The sequence below is a fragment of the Haemorhous mexicanus genome, chromosome 3 (assembly GCF_027477595.1).
Source record: "Haemorhous mexicanus isolate bHaeMex1 chromosome 3, bHaeMex1.pri, whole genome shotgun sequence".
Classification (NCBI taxonomy): Eukaryota; Metazoa; Chordata; class Aves; order Passeriformes; family Fringillidae; genus Haemorhous; species Haemorhous mexicanus.
Window position 1 is genome coordinate 38,779,490 of NC_082343.1, and position 19,674 is coordinate 38,799,163.

General features: G+C 57.6%; 1 protein-coding gene and 1 long non-coding RNA gene across 4 annotated transcripts; one reads left to right on the top strand and one right to left on the bottom strand.

The window, feature by feature from the left end:
* The first annotated feature begins 72 nt into the window (after positions 1-72).
* LOC132324854 (uncharacterized) lies at positions 73-10,341 on the top strand. Its single transcript, XR_009485750.1, has 2 exons — positions 73-208; positions 9,569-10,341. It is a non-coding gene; the product is annotated as an uncharacterized LOC132324854 (long non-coding RNA).
* CAPN11 (calpain 11) lies at positions 6,239-19,246 on the bottom strand. 3 transcript variants are annotated; one of them, XM_059841420.1, is made up of 22 exons: positions 19,117-19,246; positions 15,887-16,169; positions 15,237-15,306; positions 13,768-13,886; positions 13,497-13,630; positions 13,166-13,334; positions 12,569-12,652; positions 12,399-12,484; positions 12,132-12,206; positions 11,559-11,719; positions 11,310-11,479; positions 11,093-11,104; positions 10,623-10,834; positions 10,476-10,515; positions 10,187-10,252; positions 9,778-9,835; positions 9,617-9,681; positions 8,704-8,772; positions 8,495-8,573; positions 7,921-8,037; positions 7,789-7,847; positions 6,239-7,542 (listed from the first exon to the last, which is right to left on the bottom strand). In XM_059841420.1, the coding sequence occupies exons 2-22, from the start codon at positions 16,130-16,132 to the stop codon at positions 7,516-7,518; spliced, it is 2,118 nt and encodes a 705-aa protein (XP_059697403.1). In that variant the 5' UTR covers positions 16,133-16,169; positions 19,117-19,246; the 3' UTR covers positions 6,239-7,515. The 3 variants fall into 3 exon arrangements, with proteins under 3 accessions (XP_059697403.1, XP_059697404.1, XP_059697405.1); XM_059841421.1 differs by lacking the exon at positions 19,117-19,246 and adding an exon at positions 18,099-18,217; XM_059841422.1 differs by lacking the exon at positions 19,117-19,246 and adding an exon at positions 16,580-16,727.
* Between the last annotated feature and the right edge of the window lie 428 nt (positions 19,247-19,674).

Here is a 19,674-nt window from a genome sequence, read left to right on the forward strand (position 1 = left end):
GTCCGGCCTCGACTGCCTGGGCGGGCCCTCCGCCCCCGCCGGGGCGCGTCCCCTCCCCTGCCCGGTCCCTCCTCCCGCGGCGGGCCAGGCAGGCGGGAGGAGCCGCCGCGCCCTGCCGGGTCCGTCCCGTCTCGTCCCGTCCCTGCCCGTGGCCGGCCGGCTTCAGTCGTCCGCCTTCTTGCGCAGGTTGAGGAGGCAGAGCAGGCAGGTGAGCAGGGCCTGGCGGCTCTCCCGGGAGCGCAGCCGGCGCCCCAGGCGGCGGAGCGGCGGCAGCAGGCGCCGGCGGGCCAGCGGCAGCAGGCGGGCGAGCAGGGCGCGCAGCAGCGGGGCGGCCAGCGGAGGGGCGGGCATGCTGCCCCCGAGCCTGCGGGCACAGCGGCACACCCCCGGCTGACCTGCGGTAGCGGGGGCGTTCGGCAGCTCCTCACGGTTTGGGATGTCTGAGCTGAGCGGGAAGTTGGGGGTCCACACGTCCCTGAGAGCGGGGGCTTCTTTGGGGCAGGCCCGAGGGAGAAGCACTGGAAGGGGCTCCTTCCCGCCTCTTGCCCGGGTCACACTTACCCTCTTTGGGATCCTTGCTGCTCCGGGACACCACTCAGCTCTTTCTCCCGGAGCAGCCTGGACTGCTCAGCTTCCCCAGCGTGAACCTGCCACCAGCCCAAATGGCAGGAACAGCTCCAGAGCAAGGGACAACAAAAAAACCCCCAGCTGTTCATTTAAATGCCCCCTCCTCCCAGGCTCAACACGCACTCCCTGAAAGTGATACTGCTTCACAGCCAAGGCCCCATTTGTCGGGGTGGCAGTGTAGGGGAGATAAGGGGGGCAAAGGAGGATCAACATCTGCCCACCACAGAAATGTGGGCTGGCAGGGTGGGGTTCTGTTTCACTGCAAGGCTTTGCCTTAGCCCTTGAGCAGACAGCTGAGTCCAAAATATGCTTGCCTGTCATTCCCTGCCAGTGCCAGCAATTGTCACCTGCTCCTATAAGGGTCAGGAATGCAGGCCAGGTGAGCCATCAAGGAGAGTAGACAAGGGATGGCCCAAGGGGTAATATACCGAGGAGCAGTTGGGTACTCCCCTGAGAAAGAGCTTTAATTTGTCTCCATGAGTGGCTCAAGAGCAGGACAGTAACAAGTGTCCTGCACTTTCCAGCTGCGTTCCAGCGTTCCCAAGCTGAGTTAGCTTGGGGCAAACGGCCAGGGGAGCACAAGCTAGCCAGAGTGAGCGTACAGGCAGGAAGGTCCATGGTCATGTCTGTGCCCTTCCACTTCCCTCCTGTGCCAAACCTTTGTTTTGTTCCTGGTGGATGTCTGTTTTCATTTCCTCCCCTCGTTTCCTTCCAAAACCCTGCCAAGGGCCCTACTTTTGGCTCTCGCTCAAGAAGAATTTAGGAGAATGAACAGACACGAGGGACCAAAAGCCACTGTTCCATTTCCCTGCCTGCCTGCTGTAAGCTGTCCCTTGCCCAATAAGTCCCATCCAAGGGTGGTTAGTTCAGCCAGGATGACCTTTCCCAGCCCCACAGATTCTTCCCAGGGAGCCAGCCATGGATGAGGAAAGCAGGCTGGCCATGCCTCAGCACAGGGACACCATGTGCTGAAAGCAGAAACAGCTCCCTGATGGCCCCAGAGCTTCAAGGACCGGGGCTGACGTCAGCCCTGTGGGACTGGCCTCCTGGAGACTCCCGGGCTCCGGGTGGGCTGTGCTCAGAGGCGCAGGCTCAGGGCTCTGCTGTGTGCTGCTCCCAGCTCCATACTGGCCTGCGCTGTGGAGAGCAGGAAGAGCTCCCACAGAGGAAGTGGGAGCCAAAGCTTTGCTGCAGCTATGTCAGGGTTTGCATTCCCCAGGAGTGAGCATCTCCCCTTCAATCAGGGAGGCAGCGGGTGCAGTGTTTGGCCTGCTCTTGGGACTCCTGGGTTCACTGTGCTGCAGCCGATGCTGGGTAAGCCTTGCTTAGTGCCTTGATTTCCCCAGCAGGACAGCTCCACTGGGAATAGCCTCTCCTTGTGCAGAGGGCACTTGCAGCATCCTACCTCTGAGCAGGCTGGGGACCACTGGGATGAAAATGCAGCATCCCAGGTCAGTGTAAGTGATGACAGTAATGGAGGAGCGTGGACATCTTATTCCCCAGGGAGCCTTTTCTTAGGAAAAGCCCTGCCTGGGCTGAGGGAACTGATCTTCCTGCCATCCCTACTGGAAGAATCCTGTTCTCCAGTCCCAGGGGGAAAGGGAGGTGCTTACCAGGTGCAGAGATGCTGCAACACATTCCTGGGAGCATTGCCTCTGAGTGTTAGGTTGTATCTGAGTGTAATGTTGCCGAGATACACAAGGGAGTGGATGGAAAGTTCTTCGGGAACAAAGGGGCTGTAGTGTGTGGCCTCTGCAGAAACCTGTTCCTTCATGGGGAGGGAGTACAGAAGGCTCTCACCCTGCTTTGAGAGCCAGATGCTTGCAACATCCCAGCACTGGGAAGAAGGTGGGGCAGGGCTTAATTGCCAAGCTCTTGGGGCTCATAGAAAGGCAGATTTTTGTCTCTTGCCAAAAATTCAGAGATCTTGCTGAGTCGCTTTCCCCATCTGAAAGGTATGGGTCCAACTGGGCAAAAGTACAGCCCAGGAAGATGAAGGGATGTAAACTTTATCCTCTGTTGAGTAGTGCCTACAGATGGAAAGAGAATGCAACCTTGAAAGAAAACAAAATCGCAACAGTATCTACTTCAAAACCAAAGATTCAGGGCGGCAGAGTCCTGCCCGGGTGTTCCCTAGGCCAAAGTTCGTAGAGCCTTGCTGTAGCTTCTCTGATCCATGGAGGACTTTCTGGTCCTGCAATCACTGCTCTGTCTCCCAACACTTTTTACTTGTCTACGTTTCATCCCTCTTCACGAGGGGACTCAAAATTCCTCACCAGATGGTTGGCTTATGTTTGGCCGGGTATGTGTCAAGACCGCGTCCCTTCAGGCATCCGTTTTCTTTATTGTATCACCTATTAACTGATGGGAAGGGCTGAGTTCCACTTCCCGAGCCTAAACAAGGACTGTATACCCCTCCATAGTATTTATTTCTCACAAATGAGCAGTTAACAGCTGACATCAGTGATCCAGGAGCAGGAGATTCCCTCGGGCAGCACAAGGAGGATGTGAGCTTCTGGTAAGCCTGTGGGTGGAGCAATGCTGGTGAGATAGCAGGGCTGGAAGCAGCCCACACAGGGGTCTGTCCTCAGGGTGGTGGCAGGACAGCACAGAGCTGTCACCTTTTCTTCTCCTCCCTGCCATCCCAAAGCCCTGAGAATTCAGCTTGTCCAAAGCCCAGCCCCTTCCTTCTTGCTGCTGAGCATGGGTGAGCTCACAGCCCGACCATCCTGTGGGCAGATCCTGGGGTTGGAGCCAGCCAGCACCTCCATCTCCTCTGGGAGAGAATGGACCCACTGGGAGGCCACCTCAGAGGAGGCATGGCTGGAGGGTCATGGCTGTGTGCCGTGCCAGCATCTGGGCAGGAGATGGCTGTTCTACCTCCTGGTACAACTCCCCTTGGTTGCTGCTGCCCTTCTGTGGAGGGAAGGTCTTCTGAGCAGTCCTGTGCCCCATCACACAACAGCAAATCTGGCACAGGCCACCCCAGGAGTGACTTGCCAGCACTCAGCCTGCTCCCAGAACAGCACCTCTGCTCCGTGGGAGGGCAAGACCCTCACGCCATCTCAGAGGCAGGGGAGAGAGCAGCCATCGGCACAGGCTGTTGTTTGATAAAATCTCCAAAGGATTCCGCAGGGATCATGGGAAGAAGGGCATCTCCATCAGATGTATGAGATTTGCTGCAAGTCTTGCTTTGGGCAGCACTCAGAAGTGGCAGGGGAGGAAGATGAGAATCAGGAAAGCCAAGAGTATTTTGTTTAGAAAACCTCACCCTTCTGGCAGGGATCCCAGAGGGTGCTGGTGGTGGGGACAGTGGTGGCACCCAAGCACCCAGCCCCATGCAGGAGGAGCACCGGCCATTCCTACTGAGGAGGGACGCAAGTGCTATAAATAGGTTGTTTAATGCACTGTGGCCAGACCTTGGAAAGCCCCAGCCCATGCACATTCCCTGCTGCTGGCGCTGAGACGGCAGCTGTTGAAAAAGGCCGAATCCAGCAGCTGCTGGCTGGCGTTCCTGGCCCCTGCCCCAAGTCCCAGCCCTCCTGCTCCCCTTGTGGGGTGGCTGAGACCTTAGCATCCCTTGGCACAGGTGTCGAGGCTCTGTACTGGTGTTGGTGCTGCTTCCTGAGCCAGCAGTGACTGCAGGATGCTGCTGGTGCCGGAGGGACAAGGAGGATGAGGAGAGGGCTTTCTTCCCTGATATCCCTTGCAGTAGTGGGGAGGCTGCCGTGCCTGGCTGGGAGCTGTGGGGCCATGCCGGAGTCAGCTGCTGCCCACCCACGAGCCCTCAGCTGTGCCTGTCCCCAGCCCCAGCTTGAGATGCTGGGCTGGGCCCCCACAGCCCGTCCCTGCTCACACAAAGGCCCCTTGTGCCCACGGGAATGGCATTCCTGCAGTCGTGGGCCCGGGGCAGAGTGGAGCGTAGCCAAGGGGGAGATGCCAGAGCCCAGCTGCTGGGGCAGCTGCTGGGGCCAGGTGGGGATGGGCTGTGGTCCTGGCCCCCTCCCGTGCCTGGGGGATGGACATGAGCAGCTGGGGGGAGAGGGGCAACCCCCAGAAGGGCAGGCAGCTCTGGGCTGCGGGAGGCAGGGCCGTATGAGGTGCAGGAAATTCTGGGATGTTGGGGAGCAGGAGCAGTGGTGCCGTGCATCCGTGGTTGCTGCTGGCCCACCCAGCACACACCTATGGGATAGGTGTGGGAAAGGCAGAAGTGCTGGCTAGTGCCTGTTCCAAGAGAAATCCAAAGAGCAGGTCTGGGTCACACCTGGCCCTCTTGCTACTCACCTCAGGGTTTAAGGCCTCTGCTGAGCATCTTCCTTGTCCCCTTTGCAATGAGGGGGACGAGTCAGGCTACTTTTAGTGGCATTAGCTGGGGCAGCCCCCACCTGCCAACCCCCTGCTGATACTGGCCTGCCAGCTGCCAGGACCAGAGAGGGAAGGGATCTGCCAGCTGGCACCCAGAGCCAGGGAGGGAGGGAGGGAGGGGGCTTCTGGTAAGGCTACGCCAGGGGAACCTGTCATCCCAAAGCCAGGTGTCACCATGCCCTATAATTTGGCCTTTCTGTGTGTGATGAGGCCCTGCCTGCCTGCACCCCTGTTCTGTCCCACCTGAGCCTTGTTTTGCAGGGGATTTGGGATTGCGTGGAGGAGCAGGAAACCTGGGCTGGCAAGCCCTAAGGTACTCCCAGCCCACAGGGAGGAGGCAGCTCAGCTCACAGATAGTCAAGAGACAAGCACAAGTAGCCCACCTCCACCCAGAGGCTACGCTGGGAAGCCTCTGCAGGAGAGGGCAGCCTTGTGAGGCACTGGGGGGCTGTTTCCTCCTGCTGGCACACCTCAGCTTCTGTCTGTGCTCTGAGCCAGGCTGGCTTGCCCCAGTACTGGGTGCTGCCCCACTGTGGGGATGCTGGTCCCGAGAGCTGGGCTGGTCCAAAGGACACCCATATAAGGGATATTGAGATGCTGGGATGGATAAAGTACACAAGGTAACTCCTCTTACAAATGGTGAGCACCCCTGGGCCATCCAGGCTGTAATGTCCTTCTGGAGTGTGAGCAAGGAGCTGGATGCACCGACGGCAAGTCCTGCTCTGAGCCACACTGTGAAAAGCTCCACCATCCAGCACTCCACTCTCACTTTTGTGGAAGGCTTCTGCTTCTAGCTACAACTGGCATGACCTCAAAGGGAGCAGGGGAAAACATTCACTTCCCACAGGCTGTATCCAGGGAAGAAATAAACCTCTTCTGGTCCCTTTCCAGGGTCCAGAGTTCCAGGCTGTCCTCCACTTCCACCAGCTCCATAGTTAACTCCATCCTGGCCTCTTTCCCCTCCCCAACCTCCACAAGACACCTTTCCTGAAGAGCAGTCCTCCCTTCCCTCTCTCTTACATGGTGCTGCCCCATGTGGAAGCGTTGAGACACCCGTGCAAAGGAAGAGGCAAGTTTTATAAAGTCCTAGGGAATGTGGATGTCTCCAGCCCCACAGCAAGACCTGCCCTGATGATGCTGCTCCACCTGTGCCCCAGGCTGGGCAAGCAGCGTGACCTGGGCTTGGCTCTGCACCAGCCCATGGTGAGCAGAGGGAGGACGCAGACCCCAAGACACCTCCCAGAGCACAGGTCTAACAGATCTGTTTATTCCTGGAGAGCACAGTGAGCAGGGTGAGGAAGCAGAGCTGCCGGGCAGGCAGCAGTGGTTATTGCTGCAGGTGCATCCTCCAGTGACAACAGGGGTCTGGGGGAGCAAACTGCCTGCCTGCCTCTACAGGGCAGGGGATGGGCCCTCGCCCACTGACAGGCTGGAGCCGCCCCATCACCCCAGAAGGAGGTGAGGGGAATGGAGTAGCACAGAGAAGTGCAAATATGTTGGCACTGGAGTTCATCTGCTCTGGGCAAAGGAGCCCAAGATAAGAGGAGAGTGTTACAGTGTGGGAGGATGAGGGATTGGGAGAAAAAACCCAACTTTGTGCCGAAGACCCCCATAAACCACCACCCCCTGCTCTCTGGAGGAAGGCATTGCCTCTTGGGTGCTGTACCCCCTAGCCCTGCCCTGGGCCGTGACCAAGGGCAGCAGATGTCCCAGGAGCTCCCAGGGATGGGAGGGGAGGCCAGGCTGCTGTGACAGTGATGGCATAGCTGTGCCTACGTGGACAAGAGGAGCTTCAGTGCTGCAATACACGGTTGCATGTATTCACATGATGGAGGAGCCCCGAAACATTCAGTGCTTGAGTTGTAGAGCTTGACCCAGTGCTGGGCTTAGGCCAGCACTTCGGGCATGGAGGTGGAAGGGATGTGTTGAAGGCCACGCAGAAAAGAGCCAGCAGGCTCCACGCTTTGGTCGTGCTAAGTACGGTGCAAGGGCTTCAGGATATCGAGTGTGGCCATCCCTCCTCCCAGAAGGCCACTGTGGCTCCCTTGAGAACCTGCTGCCTGAGCAAGGCAATATGTGCTGATGCTCCCAGGTGTGGGTGCAGCAACAGGCAATGTGTGCTGGAGGGGGTGGTCAGCACCAGAGCAAGCGACACGAGTGTCCTCCCTCTCCTGCCCCAGCAGCTGCCCCTCCCTGCTCTGCAGCTGGCCCCCGGCCTGCCACCATGCAGGGACTCACAGGAACCCCATGCTGCTCACCCTCCTCCTGTTCTGGGGTGAGAGGGAGCAAGGGGATGTGGAAAGAAGCCCAGCCCAGAAGAGGAGAAAGGAATCCTCTGCCTGCCTTGACCCCTGGTCCACTGGAGAAGATGGTGTGAGGCTTGCTGGGAGGCAGGGCTGGTGGCTCAGCGTGGGATGGAGCAAGGGGGGAAAGAGTATCCTGTATCCATAGATCCAAGGGGAGGCACTTGGAGTGGGCCTGGCCCATTGGGGTGTCCCAGCTGCAGCAGATCTGTTGTAACTCCTAGCCACACATTGTCAGCAGCAGCCACTGGGAAGGAGAGGGAGAAGGAATGAGCAGGGTCCATTTTTGGCATGTCCTCATGAGTCAGTTTTAACAGCCCTCCATGAAACACAGAGCCTGCAGCGATCCTCTTTACTCACCTTGATCTTTTATGGGTTCTTTCCCTACCCAGGGGGCTGGAGGGCTTTCTACCACCCATCCCAGGTGCCCCATTCACCCGAATGCTGTGTCCCCTTGTTTCCCACCCCAACTTTTGCTGGGCTGAACTCTCACCTCAGAAAGGTTCATGACAGCAGTGCCAGTGCCTTCAGGGTCCATGCTACGGAAGAACCCTGCAGGGACACAAGCAAAGTGAGCAACACATCTCTCTGTTCCTGCCCTCCCTGCCCCAGGGCCATCACTTACTGAACATGGTCTCCAGCTTCAGGAGGCAGCAGACAAAGTTGTCAAAGTCCACGCCCATGTCATTGTCTGCATATCGCGCCACCACCACCTGATGCAGCTTGTTGTTCAGCTTGAAACCTGCAAGGCAGAGAGCAGTCAGCCCCCCAGGAAGGCAGCAGAGCAGGGTGTAGTTGTGAAAGTCCATGCACCCACCCAAAGGGTCCACCAACCCACCCAAGGAAGGGCATGTGTCCAGCCTCAGTAGGAAGAGGGGATGCTCTCCCTGCAGCCATATATGACTAGTTAGCTCACTGGTCCACCCCAGCCTCTGCTTTGCCAGGACGGGATTCTGCAGGCCAGAGGAGGACAGAGGCTGGGACCATCTTGCGTGCATCTCTAACTCTGAGGCTCCAACACTTGGCACAGCCGTGATGCAGAAAGCCTGGTGCATACAAGGGCTGCATCGCACTACAACAGGTTGGCTTCAAGCATGCAATATAAGCTGGTCACACTCTTCTCCTGCTATTTAGGACAGGACTCTGACAGCAGGAGCCCCCTCCCCAGCCTCCAGCCCAGTCCCATCCTCCAGACCTACCGGCTGACTCTAGAGCCATGCGCATCTCATAGGAGCTCATGGTGCCCGACTTATCCAGGTCATACTGGCGAAAGATTGTCTGCAAAAACATCACAGAGGACATGAAGGGAGGGCTCTCCTGTGGCCTCCAGGCTGGCTGTCCCCCCTCCTTGCTGCCTCAGGAGGGGTGCTACCCCTGTGCAGTGCACCATGCTCCCTCTCCTCCTCACCAGCCAGCTCCGGATCTTGTTCCACAGGATCTGGAACTCCACCAGCCCAAGGCGGGCACTGCCGTCTTTCTGGGGGGAAGAGGGTCAAGGAGTTCAAAGCAGCCAGGAAAGTGAGAGGGGTACAAAGGCAAAGCTACCAGATCCCAGCCACAGGAGTTGAGAAAAGCCTGGACACACTTGGCCTGTCCAATTTTTCCCCCAACCTTCCCCTCTATCCTGCAGCATCAACAAAATAAGAGCCTGCAACCCAGCAAGGAAAGGGTAACACTTGAACTAGCAGCTGTGCCCCTCCCTGGGAGCAGCTGTGCTGCTGCTGTGGGAAGCACATTGCTGTCCTTGGACCAAAGCTGGGCTGGCCTGCAGCAAAAAGGAATGTTGTAGGGCCAGGCTGGAGAAGGGCTCAGAGGTGGTCCTTGCCTGACTCCCCAGCTGCATGTCCTTGTACAGGCAGGACACTGGCCATGGCTCCTGTCACTTGACTCATCCACAACAGCTGAACAGGATGGTTTGGAGGAAAGAAACCCAATAGTCCTCATTTCCTTTGAGGAGTGCCTCAAAGGCTGGGTGGCACAACAGCACATCAGGCTAAGGAGCCCATGGGAAGTGAAACACAGGAACTTCCTCATGGAGGTGAAAGTAGAAGGCATAGGGTGGGACCTTGCTAGGCTTTTGGTGGTAGAGCCAAGGCCAAAGCAAGCAGGGGAAGTGATGGCCCTTGCCAAAAATCTGCTGCTGAAGTCGAAGAGTGTAGGGCAGGTGGCCCTAAAGCCATAAGGACCCCTTCCTTTCTTCCCCCAGTTAAACAGCTTCAGCACTGCCAGAGATCCAAGCCCCAGCTCCAAGAGACAATTCTTGTTTCTTGCAGGCTGAGCACCACAAAAACCAGCCCTGGCGCACAGCACCAAGAGGATACATCCATCAGGTTGACCATGCTGCGGCAGGAGTCCAGGCTGAACCCATCCGTCTTCAGATCTTTGTCTGAGGAGAAAGGAGGAGGTTGAGCACATGCACCAAAACCCAACGTGCTGAGCAACCTGGGCTGCAGGGAGCAGGGGTAGGAAGAGTAGTGCTTACGTCTAGAGATGACTCTGTTCAGAATAGTCCGAAGCTCAAAGACGCTGATTTCCATGTCCTGGAGCAGAAGCAGAGTTAGGATCACCCCTTGCCTGCTCTCCACCCCACTTGTGGCCATTGTCCCACTCCTGCCTAAACATCTCTGCCTTAGTCACAAAACATGAGGATGCCATTACATTCTTGTACACTCAGAAGAGTTTAGGTCACAGCTGGGTGCTCTTCCCCAAATCTGCCCCTGTCATCACACCATCCCTGTGGGCAGCTGGGCTGAGCCACAGCAAAAACGGACTTGTCTGCAAGATGGGACTGAGTGAATGTGGGGTGGGCTGGAACTCCGATAGCCAGGGGTTGAGTCCTGTCCCCTCCCCTCCCCAGAGGGCTTTCCAGAGCTTGGTGCAGCCGTACCCACCTCCCCTGCCAGCTGCTGGAACATGTTCTTGAAGCTGTCCTCTATGTCATCCTCAGTTATTTCCTCCTGGGGTGATGCAAACCAGAAAGAAGTTAGTGGTCAAAGCCAGGCTCTGCCCTGCCTTCCAGGCTCAATAAACACCAACTGGAAATGAAGCTCTTCTTTGTTAATTCCCACATCCCCATCACCCCAGCCTTGCCAGCCCCTCTCCGGCCCCACTGACATCCCAGGCTCCCCCTCCCAAGTGCCAGAGCCTCAGCACTAGCCCATCCAAAGTGGCGGCTCCTACCTCATCTGCCAGATCTGCCGAGATCTCCTCATCCAGCTCCCTGGGGCAGAAAGGGGAAAACAGAGTGATGAGCGGGCTCCCCAGCCAGCAGTGGGGAACACCCCAGCGCTGACAGACACGGGGTGTCCCTCCCAGGCCAGGACTCACGCTGTGTCCGACTGCTTCTCGGTGAAGACCCGCAGGACGAAGTCGGCCTCCTTGTGCGGCTCGAAGGTGGAGGGCACAACGATGTACTCGCCGGGGGGCAGCCGGATCTGGTTGCTCACCTCCCGCAGGTTGATGAAGGTCTCAGACCGTGCCCGGGACTGGTTTCGCAGGAAGAAGTCCTTCTTCAAGTGCACATTCTGCATGCCCTGGGCCTGGGGGAAGGAATGTGCTTGTGGACCACAATAGCAAGCACCCGCAGGGAGTGGCAGGACCAGTGCCAGCCCCATCAGGTAGGACAGCCCTGCCCTGCCCATTCAGTAGGAGCCATCCCTCCCTCCCACATGGAGGAGTGTGAGCCAGCTCCCACTAGCACGCTAGCCACAGCCAGTGCTGGGGGAGCCTCAATCCATTTTTGCCCAGTCTTGTGCTTCCCTCCAAGATGGGATAGGCTCTGACAGCTCAGGACGTACCTCCTCAGGAACCTGCAGATAGGAGGGAAAAGGGAAAAAAATCAGAGTCCCAGTACCTCCCCCATCCCTTACAGCTGCAAGGAGCACAGGGTGGGGGACATTAGCCCACAGCTGGCCAAAGCTGGTGGAGAAGACTTTCTTGAGGACTGGGGTTGAGGTGGGACTGGCAGGGCTGAGCCTGTCCCAAGGAAGAAGCCTCGGGGTGGGCAGGGGTTACCTCGTAGACAGCAAAGCCAATGGTGTGCATGTCACCTCCCACCCGCCGCTCCCGCCGCCGGTGCTTCTGCATCAGAGCCACCAGGAAGCTGCAGGCCACCTCATCATCCCCAGGGTCATCATCTTCTTCCAACAACTTGATCTTAAACTGGGGGTTGATCCAGAATGTGGCTGGGAGGAAGGGGATGCATGGATGAGACACCTGGTTTCATCCCGCTGCCAAGAGCACGGGTGTGGAGGCCAGAGGTACCTGGGTGATTCCTGCAGCCCCCGGCAGTGCTCCCCCGGCGCCACGTTCCCTCGAACACCTGTGTGTGCCATCTGCTGAGCTCGTCCTTGGTGAGGGCATCGGGGGTCAGGTTGCAGATCTCGAGCCTGGAGAACTCCCTCATGAAGTCCCGGAAAGACATCCTGTGGGAGGCAAGTAGGGGCTGAGGCCAGGGCACTGCTGTGGGAAGGGAGGAGAGCACAAGTGGCTCCCGACCCAGCTAACATTTTATGAGAGTTAAATGACAGAAAAATCTTTTACCCTAAACAGTTATAGCTTATTTAAAGCCTCATGCTGGGTTTGGGTAAGAAGGGATGTTTACTCTTCCTACATGTTTATTTTGCATTTAGTTGGCCTGAATTTCCTTCAAGGGAGGAAAATTATTAACTAGATCAGATGAGAAAATGCTGGCAAGTTCTCCAGTGCTGGGAAGCCAGTTCATAAAGGCAGGTCATGCGCTTCAGGGGAAGCATGACTGCAGGATCTTTCCCTGGCTCCTCTGCTCTTTCCCAGACAGGCTGCTGAAATAGAGCAGCACTTTGCTCCAGCACTCACCAGAACTCTCCATCCTCCATCTTCAGCTGCAGCTCTTCCCTCTCGTCAGGGTCAATGCTGTTCCACTCAGAGGAACTGGAATAGCAGGAGAGAGACAATTGGAGAAGGACTCCTGAGAGCAATTCAGAGCTGGCCCTCACCTCCTCTGATGTGAAGGGCTCTGCACATTGTGAGTTTCCCCTCAGCATTGCCCCGTGCTTGACTGCTGCGTGTGCAGTGCTTGCTGGCCTGACAGAGCAAGACTGCCATCCCTTCTGTCCTGCTTACCCATCACTCCAGGCTCCAGTCCACTCCACCTGACCCCAGGGGTTCCTGATGCGGATGAGTTGTTCCTGCTGACCTCGGTAGTTCACCTGCCAGACACCAGACACAGGAGGTGGAGCCCATGCCACTGGCCAGGCTGCTATTGCTATTAAAGTCTAATCTAGGTGACTCACATCTCTGAAGGCTGTGACAGAATAGGCGTGGCCCTTCACCAGCTTCTTGAAGGTCACAGCTTCCATATCAAAGGCGCTCGTGATCTGAGGAGAATGGGTAATGCTCAAGTCGATAGGACTGAATTTGCGTAGTCTTATCCCTACCCCTTCCCTCCACTGTGTGGAGAATTCTCCTTGCTTTGCACTGCTCCAGCCAAGAGAAGCAGCAGGTAGCAGCCCCCTGTGCTCAAAGACTGCTGGTTGTGGACAATTTAAAGGCAGTTTCCCTAGCACCCCAAAGATGCATCAAGGAACCACCCAAACTTCAGAATTTAAAAACCCTCCTCCAGGTAATTTGCTGATGCAAAACATGGCCAGAGTTATAGGCAGTGCCCTGTCCTGCACTGGAGATGAACAATCCCACTCCATCCAAAGGAGCCACGTGTTGTGCCGCAGGGCTGCCACACTGGCTCTGGAAAGGGTGCTGTGGTAGGAGGGCAAAGAAGTAACCTTCCACCCGGCGTCCCCATGAGGGGATTGCTGACACAGCCTTGGCTGTGAGGCCTCACTATGGCCAGCGCTGTGGCAGAACCCGGCGCATCCCGGCAGGTCACTTACGTCGATGGAGCAGCCCAGCAGGGAGCCCCTCTCCAGCGCCTTGCGGATGATGTGGGCCATGTTGCGCGGCGGCCGCTTCAGGTCGTACATCTCTGCCACGCCGCCCGTGAAGTCCTCGAAGCCCTCGGTGGTGCTGCCCCCCGAGAGCGACTCGTAGCAGCCGTTCAGCCTGAGGGGCGGGGAGGAGAGAAGCAGGTAGCGCACTGCAGCTGCCCTGCCACCCAGCAAGAGCAGGGCCAGTGACAGAGGAGACTCCCCTCCCTCCACCTCGCACAGGGAGGTGCCCTACCCCATACATGCCCGCCCACATGCCCACCACGGGGATACCCACTTGGCATAGGCCTTCTCCAACAGAGCACTCCAGAACTCGGTGCACTCCGCTGAGTGGACAAACAGAAGCTCCCCATCCTTGGTGGGCAACAGGTCATCCACCACCACGTCCACCCACTCACCAAACTGCCAGATCTGGGGGGAAGGAGGGAGTGGGGTGAACTCAGAGCATCACATGGCATCATCCCTACCCCAGAGGGATGACCTTAACCCATCACCCTCACTTCTGCCACAGCCCACCAGCTGTGGAGGGCCAAAAGCTCCCAGCCCACCTGGAAGTGAAAGATGCCAGCATAGTCCTCCTGGAAGCTCTGTCCATGGGGCACCACGCGGTGCAGGAGCTCCTCGTTGAGCGTGAGGGAGCCAATGGCAGCCAGCAGCCAGCAGTCACCTGGGGAAGGAGAGGAAGCTGGTATGAGTACCCATCACCTCCCTAGCTGGGAGGGTAGGTGATGGATGTTTAGGAGCCCATGGTGTGCTCTTCTTGCACGTGTTTGGGGCTACCCAGCTCATAAACTCCATGGAAAAAACAGAGAAGGTCCAGCAAGCAGAACTCAGGGATTCAGGCTTGCTCACAGAGAGAAGTATTAGCTCAAGGCAACAGGGAACATTCCTCCCTCACCGGGAGCCTGTGTCCAGACCACCACACACAGTCAGGACCAACAGCCCCCTCCTGCAGCCAGTTCCTGGACCCTCCTGGAACTCATTAATTTGACTTCCCTCAGTATCTCAGACAGCAAGTTCTGCAGAAGAATTACACTTTGCATGTAAAAAGCCATTTTAGCAAGTGAGCGGTTTCATGCTGCTGGCCCAGCTTCTCAAATTGCAAGCAATGCCACCGCACTTTTCCTTCTGAGTGATCTTAACCACAAGTGCTGCTCCAAGCTAGAACTGTGCTTTAAATTCTTTGACTTGATTCTCTTTTCTCTTTTGCCTTTGAAGCCTTTCAAACCTTAGCCTTGAGCCTGGATAACCTGTAACTGGGCTGTGGTTTGACAAAATGCCATTTCCGAGTTTTTAATGACCAAGTGAACACTACCACAGTGCTTGGGGCTGTTATGCGCTCCAGTTGCTACCTCAAGTTTGTCCTAATTACTGGGTATATTAAATGTAGTCAGCCCTGAAAACAGCATGCTAAATGTGCTAAGGTATACAGTACTCCCAATCAAGTGCCCTACTTGCTCCCAGTCAGGACAACACTGTGTGGTACCAAGATCTGTTTCTGATGACCACAAAATCCCAGCTGTGGTTCAACTCTGCTAGCCCACCCAACCCATTAACACTTCTCTCCTTGCCTCAATGCCCTCGCCTTGGGAGACACCCCTGGGGAAAAGACAAATCATCACTTGTACACTTCTCAATACCCTTCTGCCACACCACACTGGTTCATAAGCATTTTTCTACCACCACCACCACCACCACCACCACCACCTCAGTTTGTTATTGTCATGCAGCTGCCATCCATCACCATTTACAAAAGCAGAGAGCTCTCTGGAGCAGCTCCTGGCATTGTTGTCAGCATGTGTGAGGCATGGATGCACCCAGAATCTCCACTGATCTCAGCACGGTCAAGCTGTGCACACATCAACTCGTTTTTTTGGAGCTTTAACCTAGAGCTACCAGGAGGCACAGGATGCCCCCTCACTTGCAATTTCCACCTCACTGAATGGAAAGGGCCACCCAACCCTCCCCAGTCACTGCTGCCTGGACCAAGGTCCAGGGACAAAGCTTCAGCACTCACCCAGAGCCCCCTGGCAGATGTCCGTCCGGGTGGCACCGCCAACAATGAACTGAGGGTCATCCACTAATTCCTGCAGAAGGACAGAATCAGATGCTGGTGCTGGATCTTGGCAGGGCCTGGGCTTTAGCAGGGCTGGCACCCTCTGCAGCTCTGACTCAAGAGAAATGGTATAAGGTCCCTGTGAGATGTACCCCACCTGCCCTCTGCTAGGGAAGGCTGCTTGACTGCAACGCCAAGGCCATCATGGTAAGGCAAGGCAAGATCTGCTGTATCCATGGAGGACAAGGCTGGATGACATGTCCCTTGCCCTCATGGCACCAGGGGATATGCACTCTCAAAAGCCCGAGCTACTGAGGGTGACACATCCATGCCATGACAGCTAGGAGCAAGAATACAACCTACCTGTTTTGAAACCCACAGTCTGCTGCCCAGAGGAAGCAGTGCCTGATAGACACAATGCTTTTCTGAGCACTCATGGGGAACGGCCCTGAGCCCTTGGGAGCAGCCCTTGCTGCTCTGCAGCACTCCAGGGACTAGGAGCACTTGGAGTGCCAGCAAGGGTCAGACTGCAGCTCAGCACACCACATCAGTGCAGACGTGCAGGACAGGGACACCAGCCCAGCCTGAGAAGAAGCAAGCCCAGCACTTACCGACGGACGCTTCCACTCCACTCCCCGTGTCTTGCTGGAGTGTGGCCCCAGCTCCTTGAATCCAAGGGCAGATGGGCCAGCTGGGAATTGTGGATCCCTGAAGAGGGTGCCACTCTCAATGCACTGCTGCTTGAGGGCCTCATAGTCCTGGCTGAGGTACTTGATGGCGTTGTTGTGCTGGCCAAGCCCCTCGGCTCTCAGGCGGTCTCTCTCCACGCGAGCAGCCATACCGCCAAAGGGCATCATAGCTCGGCACCAGCACCGCTACCTGCCGCTCCACTCCCTGCAACAGAACAGGCACGGCCACGCTGAGGCACAGCCCACTACCTTGCTCTCCCCTGGCGACATCAGCCACCACACAGAGCCAGGCTTGGAGGCTGAATCCCCAATTCCTCACCACTCCCACAGCAGGAACCTTCTCCAGCAGCAATGCCCTGGCACAGTGAGCCCAGTGACACCAGAGCACCCTAGGGTGGGCACACACACATCAAGAGAACCTCCCAGTCCCGTTCTGAGCCCTATCCTCCAGCCTGGCCGTTGCAGCCCTGCTGTCTTTAGGGGACACCAAGGGGGCAAAGCAGCACTGAGAGTGGGCTGGGAGGAGGCAGCCCCCCAGCACCTAGGTCATGGGTCCTGTCCTGTCCCAACTACGCCAAAAGGCTGAGCCCGGAGGAATTTCAGACGCTTTCCAACCTCGTCAGCCTCTCCTCCCGGCGCAGTTTTCCGGGCTCTTCTCTCGTCCCGGCTCCTCCTCACTCGCCTCGGCCGGGAGGGCGTCAGCGGCTGCCAGCAGCTTCTCCCACCCCCAGGGGCCTCTCCCTCTCCTCCCTCTTCTCCGAAAGCTGGCCCGGCTGCCTGAGCACTGAGTCAATAGGGCCGGGTAGGGTGGAGCCCAGCAGATAGTTCTAGCTATGGGGCCAGAGAAAGACAGGGAAGGAAGAGGCGGGACGGCACACACACACACACACACACACATAGGGAGGATGACTCAAGGCTCGTCGACCGCCAGAGGAGCAGCTTGCTGGGAGATACCAGGAAGGGACTGCGGAGTTCAGCGGGGCACCCTGGCACCAGGAGAGCGGGGCAGGACAGACACTGCAGAGCCCCCATCCCGCACCTCTCCTTGCCCTGGCCATCCTCCCGGGGCTCTGACCAGCAGCTCACGGCTAGGAGCTTCGAACCAGCTTGACACAGCTGCCAGGCATGTCTGGTCCCGCAGCCCTGCCCCACCGCGCCTGCTGCGGTGGGCAAGTCCCAGCTCCCCTCCCGGCCTCCAGCTGCCCTCAGCCCTGTCCAGGCACCACGGCAGCAGCCAGCACTCACACCCACAGCACCACGCGGGCTGGAAGGGGCCTCTGGCACCATCTGGTCCAAGCCTCCAAGCAAGCAGTGTCACCTGCAGCAGGGCCATGGGGCAGGTGCCACTGCCCCCAGCCCACTGGCATCTCCGGCTCATCCTGCCCTACTCCCCAGCAATCTCAGCTCCTGCTTGGTTGGGCGGGTGCCAAATACATCAGAGGTTGCTCCATGTGAGAAAGTGGTGTAGTCCTTGGGTAAATAAGCCAGGAGCCAGCAACCCACTCAGACAGAAAACTCGAATGCCAGTGCTGGCCCACTCCCTCCCCAGTACCCTATGCGAGGGGAGCAGGGCACAGCCTGGCTCCAAAGAGGCAGCTTTTGTTGTCCTGAAGGGCTGTGACAGCTAAAGGGAAGGCAGGCAACAGTGAATAGGGTGTAAGCTCCTGGCACATGCATAGGGCATAAACTTGGCTGCTACCGCATGTGGCTGTCCTAGCCAGAAGCTTTTCAGAAGAAAAAATTTACTCTTTCCCATCACTCTGCCCGTTCTGGGATGCTTTAAAGCCACTACCCTTCTCCAGGGAAGCACCAGCCCTTCTCTCCTCTACGATGGTCCGAAATCTATGGAGCTCCTCCTACAACTCCTGCCCCACAGCCGCACCCTGGCAATCTCTCCCAGTGGCAAGTCACTTGGTGCCTGCAGAGCTGGCAGTATGGCTTCTCCAGTCCCAGACACTTCCCAGAACAGAGGGGCTCTGAGGGAGGAGGGATCCCAAGTACTGCTGCCCACACTGCCTCCAGATCCCACCTCACCACCTCCCCGGCACTTACACCACAACCTGCCAGTGGCCAGGGAACCTCCCCTACCCAGAGCCCCTGCCAGGTTCCCTGCACCCTTTCCCACCCTACCTACCAGCACGGGACATGGCTGCGGACATGGGGAGCTCTCTGCAGACACGGGCACTGTACGAGTTATTCTTAGCTCTGTGGCTCAAAATACTCAGGAAGGCTGTGCTCAGTGGCAGACGGAGGTCACGCAAGCGCAAAGCAAAGGAAAGCTTTTCAGACCCCAGAATGGGAGAGGAACCACATGGGTCTTTAAAGCAATGGGGTCAGCTACCGACACCTCCCCAGGCTTATGGTGACGGACACTGCAGGTCCTCCACGGAGGAGGGAGGGGTGTGATGAGACAAGCCAAGCCTCCAGGGCAGTTTTCCACCACAGGTGACATTCAACTACAATATGATGCTTTCCAGTACTCGAGGAACCTCTAATTCCTCCCAGGCAGGAGCGAAAAGACACACTGGCTCCTGCAGGGTCCCTGACACCTTGTGCACTTTAGCGCATACTGCAAAACCTTGGGCAGCATCACTGTTGAAGTCCAGCCAAAAATCTTTGCAGACCTCTGGTTTGCCAGCTGCTCTCGCAAATCACCGGATGTGGGGAGTTCCCTTCCTCAAAACCAGCCCTAACACACGGTATCCTGCCGCATACTCAGCTCGGGGCAAGGCGTCACAGCCGCCCATGGCATCCCACAGTGCTCAAGCAGCTCTCAGGCCCTTTCCAGATGACAAAGATCCTAGTTTCCCACAGGCTCCCCTTTATGTTACAGCATCCCTTTGACGGGATGCGGGCTTGGCTTTGAGGTCGGCAGCACATCCCGGGAGGCTGCGGTATTCAGTTTACTCGCCGCCCCGACTGGGAAGCCTCTGGGTCTCTGCGGAAGCGTTAGGTAATGCAAAAATCCCCGCAGACAGAAAGGGGAGGGGAGGGGTAGGCATGCCTAGATAAACTTAGAAAACAGAGGAAGCAGCTGGGGAGGGGGAGACGGACGGACCCCAAGCCCTGTGCGCCTGGCGGCGGGCTCCCCCCTGGTGCTTAACCCCAAGCTGGGGGTCGGACAAGGGTGAGGATGGGGGGGATGGACTTACGGAAGCTGCTGCCGCCACCGCCCTGCCCGCTCCGGCTCGGCGCGGCGCAGCCCAGCCCGGCTCAGTACAGCCCCGCGGAAGGTGGAGTTTCCGCGGGCAGGATGTACGAAGAAAGCCGGGAGGGCAGTGGGAGGGGGAATTAAAGGAGCAGTGGCAGTTTACAGACACTGGGAGGGGATTATTGACCCAGGCTGATGGTGAGGTTCTGTCTGCTGTCACCCTCTCCCAGCTCCCAGCTCCCAGGGATGGAGGGGTACCGCCGGGATGGGCGTGTTCCTTCCACCATTGTTCCGAAGAAAGGGTTGGGTCCACACGGAAACCGGGGCTGGAAGGAAAAGAGGAAGCAACTTTCCTCTAGGAATGAATTTTAGGGGGACGGCTCCACACTGCCGGCACCCCAGCACAGCTGGGTGAAGCTCTGTACTGCACCTTTGTCCCCAGGACTTATTGACCTTCCGCTGCCACGGCTGAGTACGGTGGTCCCACCGGATATCCCAGACTGTTGTGTCCTTTCTCCCTTCCCTCATGCCTGCGGGGACTGTGCCCGCACCACCTCAA

Bases quoted from the DNA above. Each gene is read 5' to 3' on its own strand.
- CAPN11 (XM_059841420.1), bottom strand. From the start codon at position 16,132: ATGATGCCCTTTGGCGGTATGGCTGCTCGCGTGGAGAGAGACCGCCTG. The intron at 10,253-10,475 runs GTAGGAGCCGCC...GCATCACCCCAG, and splicing joins CGGCAGATCTGGCAGATGAG to GAGGAAATAACTGAGGATGA. The intron at 8,773-9,616 runs GTATCCTCTTGG...TCTTCCCCCCAG, and splicing joins GCATGGTCAACCTGATGGAT to AAAGACGGCAGTGCCCGCCT.